Source organism: Carlito syrichta, unplaced genomic scaffold (genome assembly GCF_000164805.1).
Source record: "Carlito syrichta isolate Samal-C Ts95f unplaced genomic scaffold, Tarsius_syrichta-2.0.1 Scaffold308110, whole genome shotgun sequence".
NCBI classification, from domain to species: domain Eukaryota; kingdom Metazoa; phylum Chordata; class Mammalia; order Primates; family Tarsiidae; genus Carlito; species Carlito syrichta.
The window spans coordinates 211013-226625 of NW_007252206.1; the positions used below are offsets into that span (position 1 = coordinate 211013).

The window sequence follows — 15613 nt, forward strand, 5'->3', positions numbered from 1 at the left end:
CTCAAGGTCCTGTCTGTGCTTGTTTACAGGTCATCTGAATGGTAACTAGTGTGTGTTCAATGGCATGAGTGTTATCACGGTAACCTTGGCAACCAAGCTAGCTCTGATTTCAAACCCTCACATGCTGTATCATAAAATTAGAGAACAGAATTGACATTTAGCTACATGTCTGTCATATAAATTAAGCTCTGAGAATGATTTTCTTTAGAGCCATGTGTCTTAATATGGAAATAGAATGTACCACTTAGAACAATTTTAGATATATACATACTAAAACACATTTGGGTGCTAGATATATTTCCTCCGTTCTTTATGATATTGAATCTCAGATATTGTCATACTATTCTCACTGTGCCAAAATTCATGGTGGCTTTATTTTATGATTGGGACGAAGCTTATAGCAGAACTTCATCAGATACCGATATAAATAGGACTATGAATAATAGAAAACTCAGCCTGTAAAAATGTAAAATTCAAAGCATTCTTGGCATTACCGAATACTGTTATTTATGCTGATTGGAAGTAAGACTGAGCACAGAATATTCCACTAACTAAATCAGAATCCTGAAGACAAGACATGCTTCCCTTTCATTTATATATTTATGCATGTTTTCACTCATAGTATTCCAGCATCCAAGAATCTTTGAACATATCTTTATTTCAAGGAGATACCAAACATTGAGATTAATACATTCATCTGGTTTGAGTCCTACGTCCTCTTTGATAATTTAAAATATTTTAATCTCAGGACTTTCCACTCTGTTTGCTGTGGTCTGATGCAGCTTCTCTTGGATATAAATTTAAAGACTCAACTTGTGAGTTACATTTAATGTAAGCACCCTGCAGTGTTCTGCATTGCAAATGATTATTTTTAGAAATTTTATGGTTGCCTACTATATTTGTTTGTCTTCATTGATATGTAGGGGAAAACTCATTAATGATTTAAAAAGAAGGTGTTTTGATTCATCGACTTGGTTCTTCTCATTACATAAACAATAAAGGCAATAAATTAACATCTAATAAAATTTTAAGAGCTTATTTCTGTATTCAGCTGCAAGTTAGTCCTGAATCCTTGGGCATACTTTTCCCATTCTTTATATCTTTCTACCTTAATATTTTGAAAGTCATCATTCAGCATAACTTAACCTAGAACGATGATTTATAACTTCTATTAAAGATACCATTTAGCAGCTATCTGTCAAACACCATAATTGAACAACCATTTTTAAAAACAGTTCTTTCACGTCTAGAATGGTAAGTTATTATGTCAAAATGGAAGACCCTTACGTCAAAATTTATTATAAAACCATTTTTCTTTTCCCCATATACCTGCTATGTGTCTCATAGAGCATTTGAGGAATTTGCTTCCAATATTTTCTCATCTTATTAGCCATCAATCTAATTCTCACCTAGCTGTATGTTAAATACTACCTTCTTGCCTTACCTAGTAAAGAGTCCAAATTTCTGCAAATTCAGGATTTTTCTTTTCGGAAACAGATAAGTGGTTGTGCTGTCTCCATGTGTGCCTAAGTGAGAAGAAGGGAGAAAGCCTTCTGTGTATTTGCTGACCCTGTGCAGCAAATACTTGTTACATTCTCAGTAATGTTTAAACTGTTTGCTTTATCTCATTGGGATGAGTCATCTTCACCTTTATGTTGTTTCAACTGGTAAAAGGTAGTTGTTTATTCTTTTCTTTTATCTTGAAACTATTTCTTGTGATGAACAGAAATAGTTCAGCATGTTGTGGCTCCAGGACTGAGTCAAGTTTGGGTAGCCATCTCCTCTGTAAAATAACTCATTGGAAACTTTTCAGTGCATCAGCATTCTGCAGTGCGATCTGGACATGAACTGTTAGGCTGTGTTGGTGCTGGAATGTGGGGGCTTATCAGGCTGTTTGCATGACTCCAAGATGTGTTTTAATATATGGTCTTTTTATTTCTAATTGTGACATGATATGGCGTTAGATGGGTGGGACAGGGAGGAACCATGATAGTAAAAGAAAAAGCTAAAAAGGCAATACAAGTTTCTTTTGTGATTTCCTTTTAGGTCTGATGTTGTGGTCCTCTGTTTTTCCATCGCTAATCCCAATTCCCTAAATCATGTGAAAACGATGTGGTATCAAGAAATCAAGCACTTTTGCCCTCGAACACCCGTTGTCCTCGTTGGGTGCCAGCTCGATCTCCGCTACGCTGATCTGGAAGCTGTTAATCGAGCCAGGCGCCCGTTAGCAAGGTAAGCCAAGGGACTTGGTGTCTCCTTGCACTGGCCAAATTAAAATTTAGAGCTAACAGGTGTCTCAGTAGCCTGGTGTTCTGCTCTTCAGTGGTTGTAGAATCCTATCAAGTAGCCAGAGGCTTTAAGGCAGTCCCTGAATTATGAGGAAGGTGTCTTGGGTCCTTCACACGCCCCATCTGATATCAGAACTCATTTCTGTCAAAAATGGTTGGCCAGCACTTGAGGTACATGCTCTAATTATGAAGCGGTGTGTATAAAAATGCTTGGAAACTTGTAAAGTATTAGACAAAATGTTAAATACCTTAAAATTATAGTTATTATAGTAAACAATCACTCAGAGGCGTCTTGACCTCAGGGAACATCAGATTCATACAAATACCTATGTCCAAGTGTTTTTAATCTTTCTCATATGACACAGTACAACCTGTGAAAGTATTTCATTCCCAACATGACAGTGTCTACTTTTTAAAAAATCATGTAGATCTCTAGTTGCAAAACAAACAAATACTGCTTTCTAAATGTCTCTACTGATTATATTTCTAAAGTGTCACAAATTTAAAGTATAACCTGAAGGAGGATTTGTTCCACTATGCATAAAATGTGAATTTAAGAAGGTTGAGGCTATGGTGAGCCATGATCATGCCACTGAATTCCAGCCTGGGCAACAGAATGAGACCCCCAACTCAGATAGATAGATAGATAGATAGATAGATAGATAGATAGATAGATAGATAGATAGATAGATAGATAGATAGATAGATAGAATGTGAATATTGATTTTGGGAAAAAATACATGTTTAAAATCATGTGCTGCCCTCAAGTCCCCTTTATAAAAAACAAATATTTTCTTTTTTTTATATAGGCGTTTTTGCTGGAGAGCATAGCTTTTCAAGAAATTCTGATGGTAGGCCAGGCACAGTGGCTCACACCTGTAATCCCAGCAATTTGGGAGGCCAAGGCTAAAGGATTACTTAAGCCCAGAAGTTTGATTGAGACCAGCCTGGGGAACATAGTGAGACCTCATCTCTACAAAAAATTAAAAATGGCATGCACCTGTAGTCCCAGCTATTCAGAAGGCTGAGGCAGAAAAATCACCTGAACCCAGGTGATAGAGGCTGTGGTGAGCCATGTTCCTGCCGCTGCACTCCATCCTGGGTGACAGAGTGAGACCCCTGCCTCAAAAAAAAAAAAAAGAAAATCTGATGACTTTGGTCTAATTGTCTTCTTACAAAATTTTATGTGGATACTCTTTTTATACTCTCACGGTAAAAGCAATTGGTACTTTCCTTAGAAAACTTCTGATGTTCTATGTATGTTGTGCATAACATTTCTAAAAAACATTTTATGTTTAGTTTTCACAATCCTATTCTTAAATGCATGGACTAGGGCTTGAATTATTAGAACTTACATAGAGGGAAAAAAGACTCACAGTGAATGAGAACATGCCCTGGCCACAGAACCTTTCCCCAGACCTTGGAATAGGTTAAAATGATCAGGCTTCACAACCATGGGTATGTGAAGGACTGGAGAGGAGGTGCAGAGGACAGTGAAGGAGCCAGCCCCATGTGTAGAGCAATTCTAGGAGGAGTTCATGAAGGAGGTGGCATTGGTTGGTAAATTTCACATTAGTTCTGGGGAAAAAGTACCCAAAACCTGCAGGGGTAAACCTTGAGGTTAAACCTTCTTCCCTGCACTTTTCTTCTACCTTTTCCAGCACCCTATAATTTGTTCTTTTTTCCATCCAAATCTGCGATTCAAAATTCTATTGGATATCATCTTTTTTCTCCTAAGACTAGTGCCTGACATATACATTACCTTTAGGTGTTGGAAGGCCAAGTAGTTTTTTAAGAAGATCAAGTCCTAAGAGTATATCTCAGAATCAAGTACATGTTTGTGTAGAGTGTAACAACAAAGCACATCTTGCCGATGTTCTGGAATTTGCTTGTCCTTTTCCATGGTTATGCCATAAGCACAGCACTATATTGCTTTACACTATTTCACAGATCTGACTTCCCTGGGTTCAATTAGATAGTAAATGGACTTTGTGTGCCATTTGTGGTGTGGACTTGATTCTATGGGCTTGATGGATCAGAGGAAACTAAAGCAGAATTGTCAACAAGTTGAGTTGTGCTGTATAAGGACTTTTCTTACAACATTGAAGGCTGTGGGCTAAAATAAGGGGATTGTGAAGAAACACTAGTTAAGGGGCTAACGCACCAGTCCAAGTAAAAGATGATGAGGCCCTGATGAAGGGAGAGAAAGAAAAGAGAAGGGGAAATATAGAAAAAAGGATTCACAAATCCAATGGAGGACACTTAATGAGCTAAAGAATGAACACTATTTAACTAGGAGCAGGAAAGTCTAGACTCTAATTGCTTAGTAGAATGTCTCTCAGCAACCTACAAACATAACCTCAGACAATTCCTTTAAACTGCCTGCCTCAATTTCCCCAGAATGTAGAACAAAAATAATACCTCATAAGATTATTGAGAGACTCAAATGAAAAGTATACAGATGCATTTTAAAGTTATAAAGCAAAATGTGATGTATGATAAGTGATGATGGCTGTTGATGAAGATGGAAGTGATAATGATAATAACAGCTAACATTTATCAGGTACTTACTGTGGACCAAAAAGTGTATTCAACATATTATCTCATTTAAACCTTTCAATGGTCCTTTAAGATAAAAGTACTCATTATTATTATTCCTGTTTCATAGATGGGAAAACCAAGGTTTAATGAGGTTAAATAACTTGCCCAAGATCAAATCGCTAGTAAAGGACTGATACTTCAATGACTGTGTTTTTTTTTAAAGAAGTAAATCTGTCCTTGTTTACAGTTGACATGGTTATATAAATGAAAATTTCTAAGGAATCTACAAAAAAGCTATCACAACTAATATTAATTTAGCAAAATCATAGGATAAAAGGTCAGTACATAAAAATCAATTATATTTTTATGCACAAAAAAGGACAATTGGAAAATAAAATTTAAGAAACAATACTATTTACAGTACCATACAAACATAAAATATTTATGGATAAGTTTCACAAATTGTAAAATCTGTGTGCTGAAACTATAAAATATTTGAAAGTGTCTTTTGTTTTTTTTTTTCTGTAATCATGACTCCTTTATATTTAAAAGACTTGAGGGTGGCATTCATAGTAAAGCCTGAATAGGATTTTAAATGTGTCATTCAATTGACTTAGATAGGCCCTGGTGACTATTTTATTTTTTCTAAAATAAGGCTGATTGTAACTTTTCAAATATTCTATTTCAGGCCCATAAAGAGAGGGGATATTTTGCCCCCAGAAAAAGGCCGAGAGGTAGCAAAGGAGCTTGGTATACCGTACTATGAAACTAGCGTATTTGACCAGTTTGGAATCAAGGATGTGTTTGACAATGCAATCCGGGCAGCACTAATTTCCCGCCGGCATCTGCAGTTCTGGAAATCCCACTTAAAGAAAGTCCAGAAACCTTTACTTCAGGCACCCTTCCTACCTCCAAAAGCCCCTCCTCCTGTCATCAAAATTCCAGAGTGTCCTTCCACAGGGACAAATGAAGCTGCCTGTTTACTGGACAATCCTCTGTGTGCCGATGTCCTGTTCATCCTTCAGGACCAGGAACACATCTTTGCACATCGAATTTACCTCGCTACCTCTTCTTCCAAATTTTATGATCTGTTTTTAATGGAATGTGAAGAATCCCCAAATTGGGGTGAAGGAGTTTGTGAGAAAGAGAAGCAGAGCAGGGATTTCCAGGGGTGGACACCAAGTGGTGACCCAGATGAGGAAAGGGAGGAAGGCCCCCCCAGGGCGCCTCAGGCCGAGCTGTGCAAATCTCCAAGCAAGAGCCTTTTGGAGACATCAGGACTGGAAGCCGAGGCTGTGGCTCCTGAGATGCAGACGTTGTCAGGCTGGAGTAAAGGGTTCGTTGGCATGCACAAGGAAATGCAAGTCAATCCCATCTCAAAGCGGGTGGGCCCAGTGACTGTGGTCAGGATGGACTTGTCTGTTCAGCCAGGCCCTTTTCGAACCCTGCTCCAGTTTCTTTATACAGGACAACTGGATGAAAAGGAAAAGGATTTGGTGGGCCTGGCTCAGATCGCAGAGATCTTAGAGATGTTTGATCTGAGGATGATGGTAGAAAACATCATGAACAAGGAAGCCTTCATGAACCAGGAGATTACAAAAGCCTTTCACGTCAGGAAAGCCAATCGGATAAAAGAATGTCTCAGCAAGGGGACGTTCTCAGGTGAGTGGGGCGCATGGCAGAGCCGTTCACACCTTTGGATGTGTTTTAACAAACTTTAGCCAGACACAAGCAGGGGAGAGGATAACCCATAGCTAGCATTCCTAAATGTTTCTTTTTTTCCATATCCCTTTGTAAGCTATATATGTTAACCCATTTGATTCTCATCAGACTTCAGGATTAAATAGGATTCTCTCCATTTTGCAAACAGGGAAACCAATGAACAGAGTGGTTAGGTTACTTGCCCCTGGTCACACAAGTAATAAACGGTGAGCCAGGATTTGAACCCAAGCTTTTGTAGCTACCAAAACCTGTTCCCTAAAACACCATGGTCCTGCATTGCTTACCATCCCCCTTGAGGATCCATTCCCTGAGCAATTATTTTCTTCATTAATCCTTCAACACTCACCCTCTCAGGACTTTGGGTCCTGAGGCCACTGAAGACCCTGAGGCAATTTTGGTGGCCCTCTGCATTCCCACGAAGGATGCCTAGTCTGTTTCCATCTCCTCTCCGTTTCTGTCCTCAAACTCCTTGGTCCTACTCTTCTGTGGTTTTCTTGCTCCTCCTTTGTCTATGATAATTATGCCAAACGCTGCCCAAAGCACCCTTTATAAAAGATTAGCATGCAGGTAGCCTGCATCCAGTATGGATGACTGACCCATGCCGATACTATCTTACACATTTGTACTGTTTTTATTTTGAAATTGCCCTCTAGGTGGGTGTGTGGGGGCGTGGGATTGTGTATTTCATTGTTAAAAGTTGACTTCCAGACTTCTATTTATATGACTATCTCTATTTTTGTCTTTATCTTTTATAATCCCTGCCATGGCACTACATAGTAAGTGGTTACTAAGTGTGTTCATTAATTTTAAAGGTTAAGGGTAACGTTTACTCTGGTGGGGCATGGTGACTCATGCCTGTAATCCTTGCACTTTGTAAGACCGAGGCAAGAGAATTGCTTGAGCCCAGCGACTTGAGACCAGCCTAGTCAACATAGCAAGACTTCATTACTTCAAAAATTTAGGTGATTATGGTGGCATGCAACTACTCGGGAGGCTGAGGTGGAAAGATCACCTGAGCTCAGGGTACCGAGGCTGCAATGAGTCACAGAATAAGACCCCAACTCCAAAAGAAAAAGTGTAATATATACTCTAAACACAGGCCATCATGGTACAGAAACAGTCTTGAAAGTTAAGGAAAGAATACTTTACAAAGCTACGTTCACTTAAACAATGGACCTTAAGGAAAGTTGATTAAATTGCCCTCACCTCACTGCAGAGACATAATAATAACTTCAGGTGAGAACCTCAGTTAGAGTCTGTTTTTTAAAAAAAGGCCAGGCTCAGTGGCTCAGCCTGTAATCCCAGCACTTTGGGAGGTCAAGGTGAGTGGATTGCCTGAGCCTGCAGGTTCAAGACCAACCCAGGCAACTTGGTGAGACCTCATCTCTACAATAAATTTTTTTTTTTTTAATTAGCCAGGCATGGTAGCTTGCACCTGTAGTTCCGGCTACTTGGAAGGCTGAGGCAGAAGGATCGCCGGAACCCAGCAGGTTGATGCTGGAGTGGCCATGAGTGTGCCATGGCACTCCAGCCTGGGCAACAGAGTGAGACTACAACTCCCCCCAAAAAAAAGGCTACGAAATACAATTTAGAGATAATTGGAGAAATTTGAATATGACCTAGATAGTGGATACTAATAGGGAATTTTTTTTAATTTTCTTGTGTAATCATGGTATGGTTACTTAGAAAAGTGTTCTTATTTTTAGAACATTTGTAACAAAGTAGTGGGAGTGAAGTATCATGCTATCTTCTTTAAAAAGTCTACGCACACATGTAAAAATATGCATATATCCAGGCATGATCACTCACACCTATAATCCCAGCTACTCAGAAGGCTGAGGTGGGAGAATCGCTGTAACGCAGGAGTTTGAATCCAGTCTGGGCAAAATAATGAGACCCCATCTCCAAATATATATATGCCGGGATGCCAAAAAAATATGCATTTTAAGAGACGTTATCTATGTATTACTTTTAGTTCGCTATAATCAGAAGTGTCTGGATGCTGATGGTAACCACTTTGAGCACCTCTTGTAATTGCAGAAGTCAAATATGACTTGAATTCATCTTTCGTTATCAGTATATATTAAGTATTACAATTTTAATACAATTTTTTTCCTTTCTTAAAATGGGTATTTTTTTGGCTATATATTATATTTGATTACATTTGAGTAAAGCATCTGAAGGTTCAAATGAATACTGATAAGTAAAATCATGTAAATTAAAAATACATATAAAGTAAACATGGCAAAATGTTAACAATGAATAAGTGAGTGATTTTTGTACTATTCATTCCACTGTTCTATATGTTTGATGTTTTTCATAATAAGGAGGAGGAAAAAAATATTTTCCTCTTTTCTGTTACTTTGTAATTCAGAGAATTTGCGTAGCAACCTTACATGTGTTTTTTTTTTAATTTAATTTAATTTTAAAGTTGTGGAGTACAAGTCAGGATTGCATACATAAGTGATTCAGGTACAGGTGAAGTTTTGGACCTCCTATTGGACCTTATTTCACCTGGTTTAGAATCAGGCTCTCTTATTGATATTATGTGCGCCCCTTCTCCCCTGGCAGTGTCCCTCTACTCCCAATTCTTTTTTTTTTTAATTTTTTTATTTTTTTTGAGTTGGAGTCTCACTCTGTCACTCAGACTGGAGTGCAGTGGCCGCTCCTGGCCACCGCAGCCTCGACCTGCTGGGCTCCGGCGATCCTTCCGCCTCAGCCTTCCGAGTAGCCGGAATTACAGGCACGCGCTACCACGCCCGGCTGATTTTTTGATTTATTGTAGAGATGAGGTCTCGCTGCCCAGGCGGGTCTCGAACCCGCGGGCTCAGGCAATCCACTCACCTCAGCCTCCCAAAGGCATGGGATTACAGGCTGAGCCACCGAGCCCGGCTCCAATTCTTTTTTTATAGTATATGATAGCTGTTAGGTCCACTTGTGAGTGAGAACATGTGGTACTCAGTTCTTTGTTTCTGTGATAGATAACTGAGTATGATAGACTCTAAATCCATGTAAGTTGCTGCGAAGTCTGTAATTTTGTCCTTCTTTATGACTGTGTAATATTCTGTCGTGTATATGTACCACATTTTTTTTAATCAGTCCAGTTTCAATGGGCAGCATGGTTGGTTTCATGTTTTTGCTATTGTGAATACTGCTGAAATAAGTATGCATGCTCAGGTATCTTTTTTATAAAAATGAGTTCCTCTGGGTATATTCCCAGAAGGGGGATTGCTGGGTCGTATGGAAGGTCAATTTTTAGTTCTTTTAAAAATCACCACACTGTTTTTCTTTTTTCTTTTTTTTTCTTTTTTTTTTTTTTGAGTTGGAGTCTCACTCTGTCGCCCAGACTGCAGTGCAGTAGCCGCTCCCGGCCACCACAGCCTCGCCCTGCTGGTCTCCAGCGATCCTTCCACCTCAGCCTTCCAAGTAGCTGGAACTACAGGCACGTGCTACCACGCCTGGCTAATTTTTCGATTTATTGTAGAGATGAGGTCTCGCCAAGTTGCCCAAGCTGGTCTTGAACCTGAGGGCTCAGGCAATCCACTCACCTCAGCCTCCCAAGGTGCGGGATTACAGGCTGAGCCACCGAGCCCAGCTCCCACACTGTTTTTTATAGAGGCTGAATTAGTTTACACCTGCCATCAGCAGTTTAGAAGTGTTAACTTTTCTCCTCATCCTCCCCAGCATCTGTTGTTTTTTGTTTTATTAATGATATCCATTCTTATTGGACTTAGGGGGTATCTCAGTGTGGTTTTGATTTGTATTTCTCTGATGATTAGTGAGGCTGAGCATTCTTTCATGTGTCTGTTGGCGGCTCATATGCCTCCTTTTGAGAAGTATCTATTCATGTCTTTGCCCACGTTTTATTGGGGTTGTTTGTTTTTTTCCTTTCAGCATGTTTGAGTTCATTATAGATCCTGGATGTTAGGCCTTTGTCAGATATGCAGTCGGATATGGCAAATATTTTTTCTCATTCTGTGGTCTGTCTCCCTGCTCTATTGATGGTTTCTTTTGCTTTGCAGAAGCTTTTCAGTTTGATGAGGTCCCACTTGTCTATCTTAATATCTTATGGCAGGGGCATCTGGGGTTTTGATCAGAAGATAGTTGCCTATTCCAATTTCCATAAGGGTGTCTCCTGAGTTTTTTACAATTCTTATTTTTGTTTGAGGTTTTACATTTAGGTATTTGATCCATTTGGAGTTAATTTTTATGTATTGTGATTCTTCAGCCAGTTTTCCCAGCACCATTTACTTAATAGGGTCTCCTCTCCCAGTGGTTGTTGGTGGAGGCTTTGTCAAAGATGAGCTGGTCGATAAGTTGAGGTTTTGCTTCTGGAATCTCTGTCTTGTTCCATTGGTCTATATGCCTGTTGTTGTACCAATACCAGGCTGTTTTGATTGTTGTAGCCTTATAATAAAGCTTCAAGTGTGATACCTCCCACTTTGTTTCTTTTACTGAGGATTGTTTTGGCTATTCATGGTAATTTTTGTTTCCATATGAATTTCTGTATTGTTGTTTCCAGGTCTGAGAAGAATGATGATGGTAATTTAATGGGTATTGCGATGATGGTAATTTAATAGATTGCTTTGAGTAGGATGGACATCTTAACAATATTGATTCTTCCAGTCCATGAGCATGGAATAATATTTTTCCACTTGTTTGTGTCTTCTTTGATCATTGTTTTGTAGTTTTCATAGTGAAGGCCTTTCACTTCTCTGGTTGGGAAGATGCCAATGTATTTCATTTGTGTGTGTGTGAGTGTGTGTGTGTGTGTGTGTGTGTGTGTGTGTGTGTGTGTGTGTGTGTGTTATGAATGAAATTGTACTTTTTATTTGGTTCTCTGCCTGTTTGTTGTTGGTGTATAAAAATGTGACTTTTCTTTTGCATGTTGATTTTATACCCTGAGACTTTACCAAAGTCCTTTATCAGTGCAGGGAGGTTTTTGGCTGATTCCATTGGGTTTTCCAGGTATAGGATCATATCATTTGCAAAGAGGGAAGCTTCACTTACTCTTTTACTACTTGGGTACCTGATCTCCTTCTCTTCTCTGATTGCTCTAGCTAGGTCTTCTAACATTTTGTCGGACAGAAAGGGTGAGAGTGGGCAGCCTTGTATTGTTTCAGTTTTTAGAGGAAATATTTTCAATTTCTGTCCATTTAGTAATATGTTGGCTGTGGGTTTATTATAGGTGACTTTTACTATTTTGAGGTATGTTCTCTCTATACCTAGGTGTTCAAGGGGTTTTACAAGAATGGATTCTGGATTTTGTCAAAAGCCTTTTTTGCATCTAATTATAGAATCTTGTGCTTCTTGTTTTTACATCTGTCAATGTATTTAATTATTTGTATGGTCTTGTGGATTTGAAACCATCCCTGCATCCTGGGGATGAAGCCTACTTGGTCATGGTATAACTTTTGAGATATGTTGTTAGATCCAACTTGCCAGATTCTTGTTGAGAATTTTTACATCTATGTTCATCAGGGATATTGGTCTGTAGTCCTTTTTGTTAGATCTTTGCGCAGTTTGGGTATTAGTGTGATATTAGCTTCATAGAGTGATTTGGGGAGAATTCTGTCTTCCTCAATTGCCTGGAATACTTTCAGTAGAATTGGTATCAACTCCTCCTTGTATGTTTTGTAGAATTCTTCTGGAAAGCCATCTGGTTCAGGGCTTTTTTTTTTTTCTTTTTTTTTTTTTTTGTAGATAGTTTTCTTATGATGGAATCAATTTCCTGCGTTGTTATTGGTCTATTTAGGGTCTCTATTTCTTGTTTCAACCTTGGGAGGTTGTGTGATGTCAGAAAGTCCTCCATTTTGTTTAGGTTTTAAAATTTGTTTCCATACAGCTGTGCGTAGTAATCTCTGATAGCCTGTTGTATTTCTTCAGGGTCAGTTGTGACTTGACCTTATGTGTTTCTGATAGAGTTTATTTGGGTTTTTTGTCTCTTTTTCTTGGTGAATCTGGCTAGGGATTCATCAATCTTGTTTATCCTTTCAAAGAACCAGCTTTTTGTTTCATTTTTTTAATAATATATTTTGTCTTCTATGACTTCTATGTCTCATATTTGGGCTTTTACTTTGGTGATCTGGATTCTTAACTGATGTTAGGGTTTTAGTGATCTTGCCTTTCCAGCTCCTTTAGGTGATTTGTTAGATTATTTGACTTATGATCTTTCTATTTTGTTGATATGTATCTGTAAAGATATAAATTCCCCTCTTAGTATTGTTTTAATGGCATTCCAGAGGTTTTAGTAAGATGTGTCTTTATTTTCATTTGTTTCAGAGAATCTTTTAATTTCTGTTTTGATTTCTATGTTGACCTAGGAGTAGTTCAGCATTGTGCTGTTTAGTGTCCATGTCTTTGTGTGTTTGGGGGGGATTTTGTTGGTGGTAATATTTATTTTTATTCCACTGTTGTCCGAGAAGATGCATGGTAGTATTTTAATCTCATGTAATTTGTTTATGCTTGATTTATGGTGTAGGCTGTGGTTGATCTTGGAGTATGCTCCATGTGGTGATTAGTAGAATGTATATTCCATGGTTGTTGGCTGGAGTGTTCTGTAGGTATCTGTTAAGTCCATTTGGTCAAGCATCAAGTTAAGGTTCCAGATCTCTTTACTGATTTTAGTAGGGTTTTAAGTTCCCAGTTATGATAGTGTTAGAGTCAATATCCTTTTTTAGTTTACTTAGTAGTTGCTTTATAAATCCAGGTGCTCCCGTGTTGGGTGCATATATATTTAGGTTGGATTGAAATCTTTGTCATTATGTAATGTCCTTTAGTTCCTTTTTTTAAATTTTTGATAGCTTGAAGGTAGTTTTATCTGATATTAAAATGATGACTCCTGCTTTTTTTTGTTTTCCATTTGCCTGAAAGTTTGTTTTCCATCTTTTAAGTTTGAATCTGTAGGTGTTCTTTGTAGTGAGTTGTGTTTCCTGGAGGCAGCATATTGTTGGGTCATATTTTTTTTCATCCAATTTGCCATTCTGTGTCTTTTCAGTGGTGCATTTAATCCATTGACATTCAGACTGATTATTGAAATGTGAGAGTTCATCCCTGTCATGAGGCTCTTATAAGACTGTTTTGTTTTCTTTTAACTTTTGGGTTGATCTATGTGTGTTTTCAATTTTGTTTTTAATGTGTTTTCAATTTTGCAGTCATGAGGTGTGTTGTGTTGATTCTGTGGTTTCCTGCATTCTTGGTAAGTGCATGGTTATTCTTTTGTTCTTTCTTCTTTTTTCTTTCTTTCTTTCTTTCTTTCTTTCTTTCTTTCTTTCTTTCTTTCTTTTTTCTTCTGTGCTTAATACCTTCTTGAGTGTCTCCTGTTGAGCTGGTCTGGAAGCAGCATATTCTTTTAGGGATTCAGTGTCTGGGCAGGATTTTAATTCTCCATTGCTGATGAAGTTGAGCTTGGTTGGGTAGGAAATTCTCAGTTGAAATTGTTATTTTTGAAGACTTTGAAAATTAGACTCCAGTCCCTTCTAGTTTGTAGTGTTTCTGCTGCTAAGTCTGCTGCTATTCTGATTGGTCTTCTCCAGTGGGTAGTCTGACCTTTCTCTCTCACTGTCTTTAGGATTTTTTCTTTGATATCTACTTTGTGTAGGTGAATTACTGTGTGACTAGGGGTTGCTCTTCTCATTTGATGTCTGTGGGGTTCTCTGAATCTCTTGTATTTGGATGGTTGCATCTCTGATGAGATGGGGAAAGTTTTCTTGGATGACCTCCTGGAATACTTGTTTCAAGGTGTTCTCTGTTTCCCTTTCTTATTCTGGGATACTGATCAGGCATAAGTTCAGCATCTTGATATAGTCACACATATCTTGCAGACTTCGTTCTTTCTTTCTGAATTTTATTTCTATGTTTTTTAACAGATGGGTTAATTCCGTGTTTTGTTCTTCAAACTCTGAGTTTCTTCTGGTTTCCATGCTTGCCATCTTATTTATTTATTTCCTGGATAAAATTTTTTATGCCCAAAATCTGTTACCAGTTCTTTCACTGTTGCATCTTGTCTTTCTTGAGCCTTATTCACTCTGTTCATCCATTCCTTACTCCTTGGTGTCTTCTGGGATCAATCAATAGTGATTTCCATTGTTTGGGCTCTGATTTTTCAGATTGTTGCCTCTTTGGTACACCTGTGTTTTTCTGTTGATTTTTCCTCATTTGTGACAGATCTCTTTCTTTTCTCTTTAGTTTCAGTGTTAGTGAGTGGGACTTTTACTTCTCTTGTTTGCTCAACCCTGATCAGGGCCTCTGAATTTTTTCTGTTTTGAAACAGGGCTAGGGGTGGGAAGCTTTGCTGTTTCTTGTAGTTTTGAGAGTCAAATAAGGTAAAGGATGGGGAACTAGGATTCAGAAACTACTTGCAAGTTAAAGTGTTCACTGACTGACCTCCTGAGACCCACTCCCCACCACAACTCTATATAGCAATGCAATGGGTACATGTGTATAGCTCCTGAGTCCAAGATAAAGTAACAGTAATGAAGAGAACAGAGAAAAGTAGAATGAACAAAAGTGACATAAAATAAACCACACAAAAACAAAAAAAGACAGCAAGAAACCAAAAAACAAAACCAACAGAAAACACAATAAACACTACACAAAGAATACCAGGAAAACCAAAACACACACACACACACACACACTACAAAAAGCAAAAGAGGAAAAATAGGGGGGAAGGGAGGAATGCAAATCAGACCCTCATACACATTCACACACTACCAAAACAAAAGAAGAATCAATTTTTTAAAAAGAAGAACAAATAAGGGAGTGATGCAAATCTAACCCTCATACACATATTCACACACACACTAAACCAAAACAGAAGAAGAACACAAAAGCATTTCTGGGCACTAACCACCCTCTTTTGGCAGATTCTGTGATTTTTCCTCTCAGCTGCTCACAGGTAAGCCTGTCTGCCATCTCCGGACTGCAGGCTCATTCACAATCCCCCCAACATGCGACCCAAGGGAGGAGAGAGCATTGGGGGTAGGTGGGCCATCAGTCTTCCCTCCTGGTCTCCTAAGGTCTCCTAAGGTCAGGGTGATCCCCTCTGGTAGAGAGGTGCA

The 15613-nt window shown here is 38.6% G+C and overlaps 1 protein-coding gene across 7 annotated transcripts in view; it reads left to right on the top strand.

Annotated features, from left to right (window-relative positions):
• RHOBTB1 (Rho related BTB domain containing 1) overlaps window positions 1–15613 on the top strand; it is a 147930-nt gene that overhangs the window by 114029 nt on the left and 18288 nt on the right. For all 7 annotated transcript variants that reach the window (XM_021716009.1, XM_008064938.2, XM_021716010.1 and 4 more), the window contains 2 exons: window positions 2047–2232; window positions 5518–6491. In XM_021716009.1, the coding sequence (XP_021571684.1) occupies window positions 2111–2232; window positions 5518–6491 (1096 nt within the window). In that variant the 5' untranslated portion in view covers window positions 2047–2110. The remainder of the gene's footprint in view (window positions 1–2046; window positions 2233–5517; window positions 6492–15613) is intronic.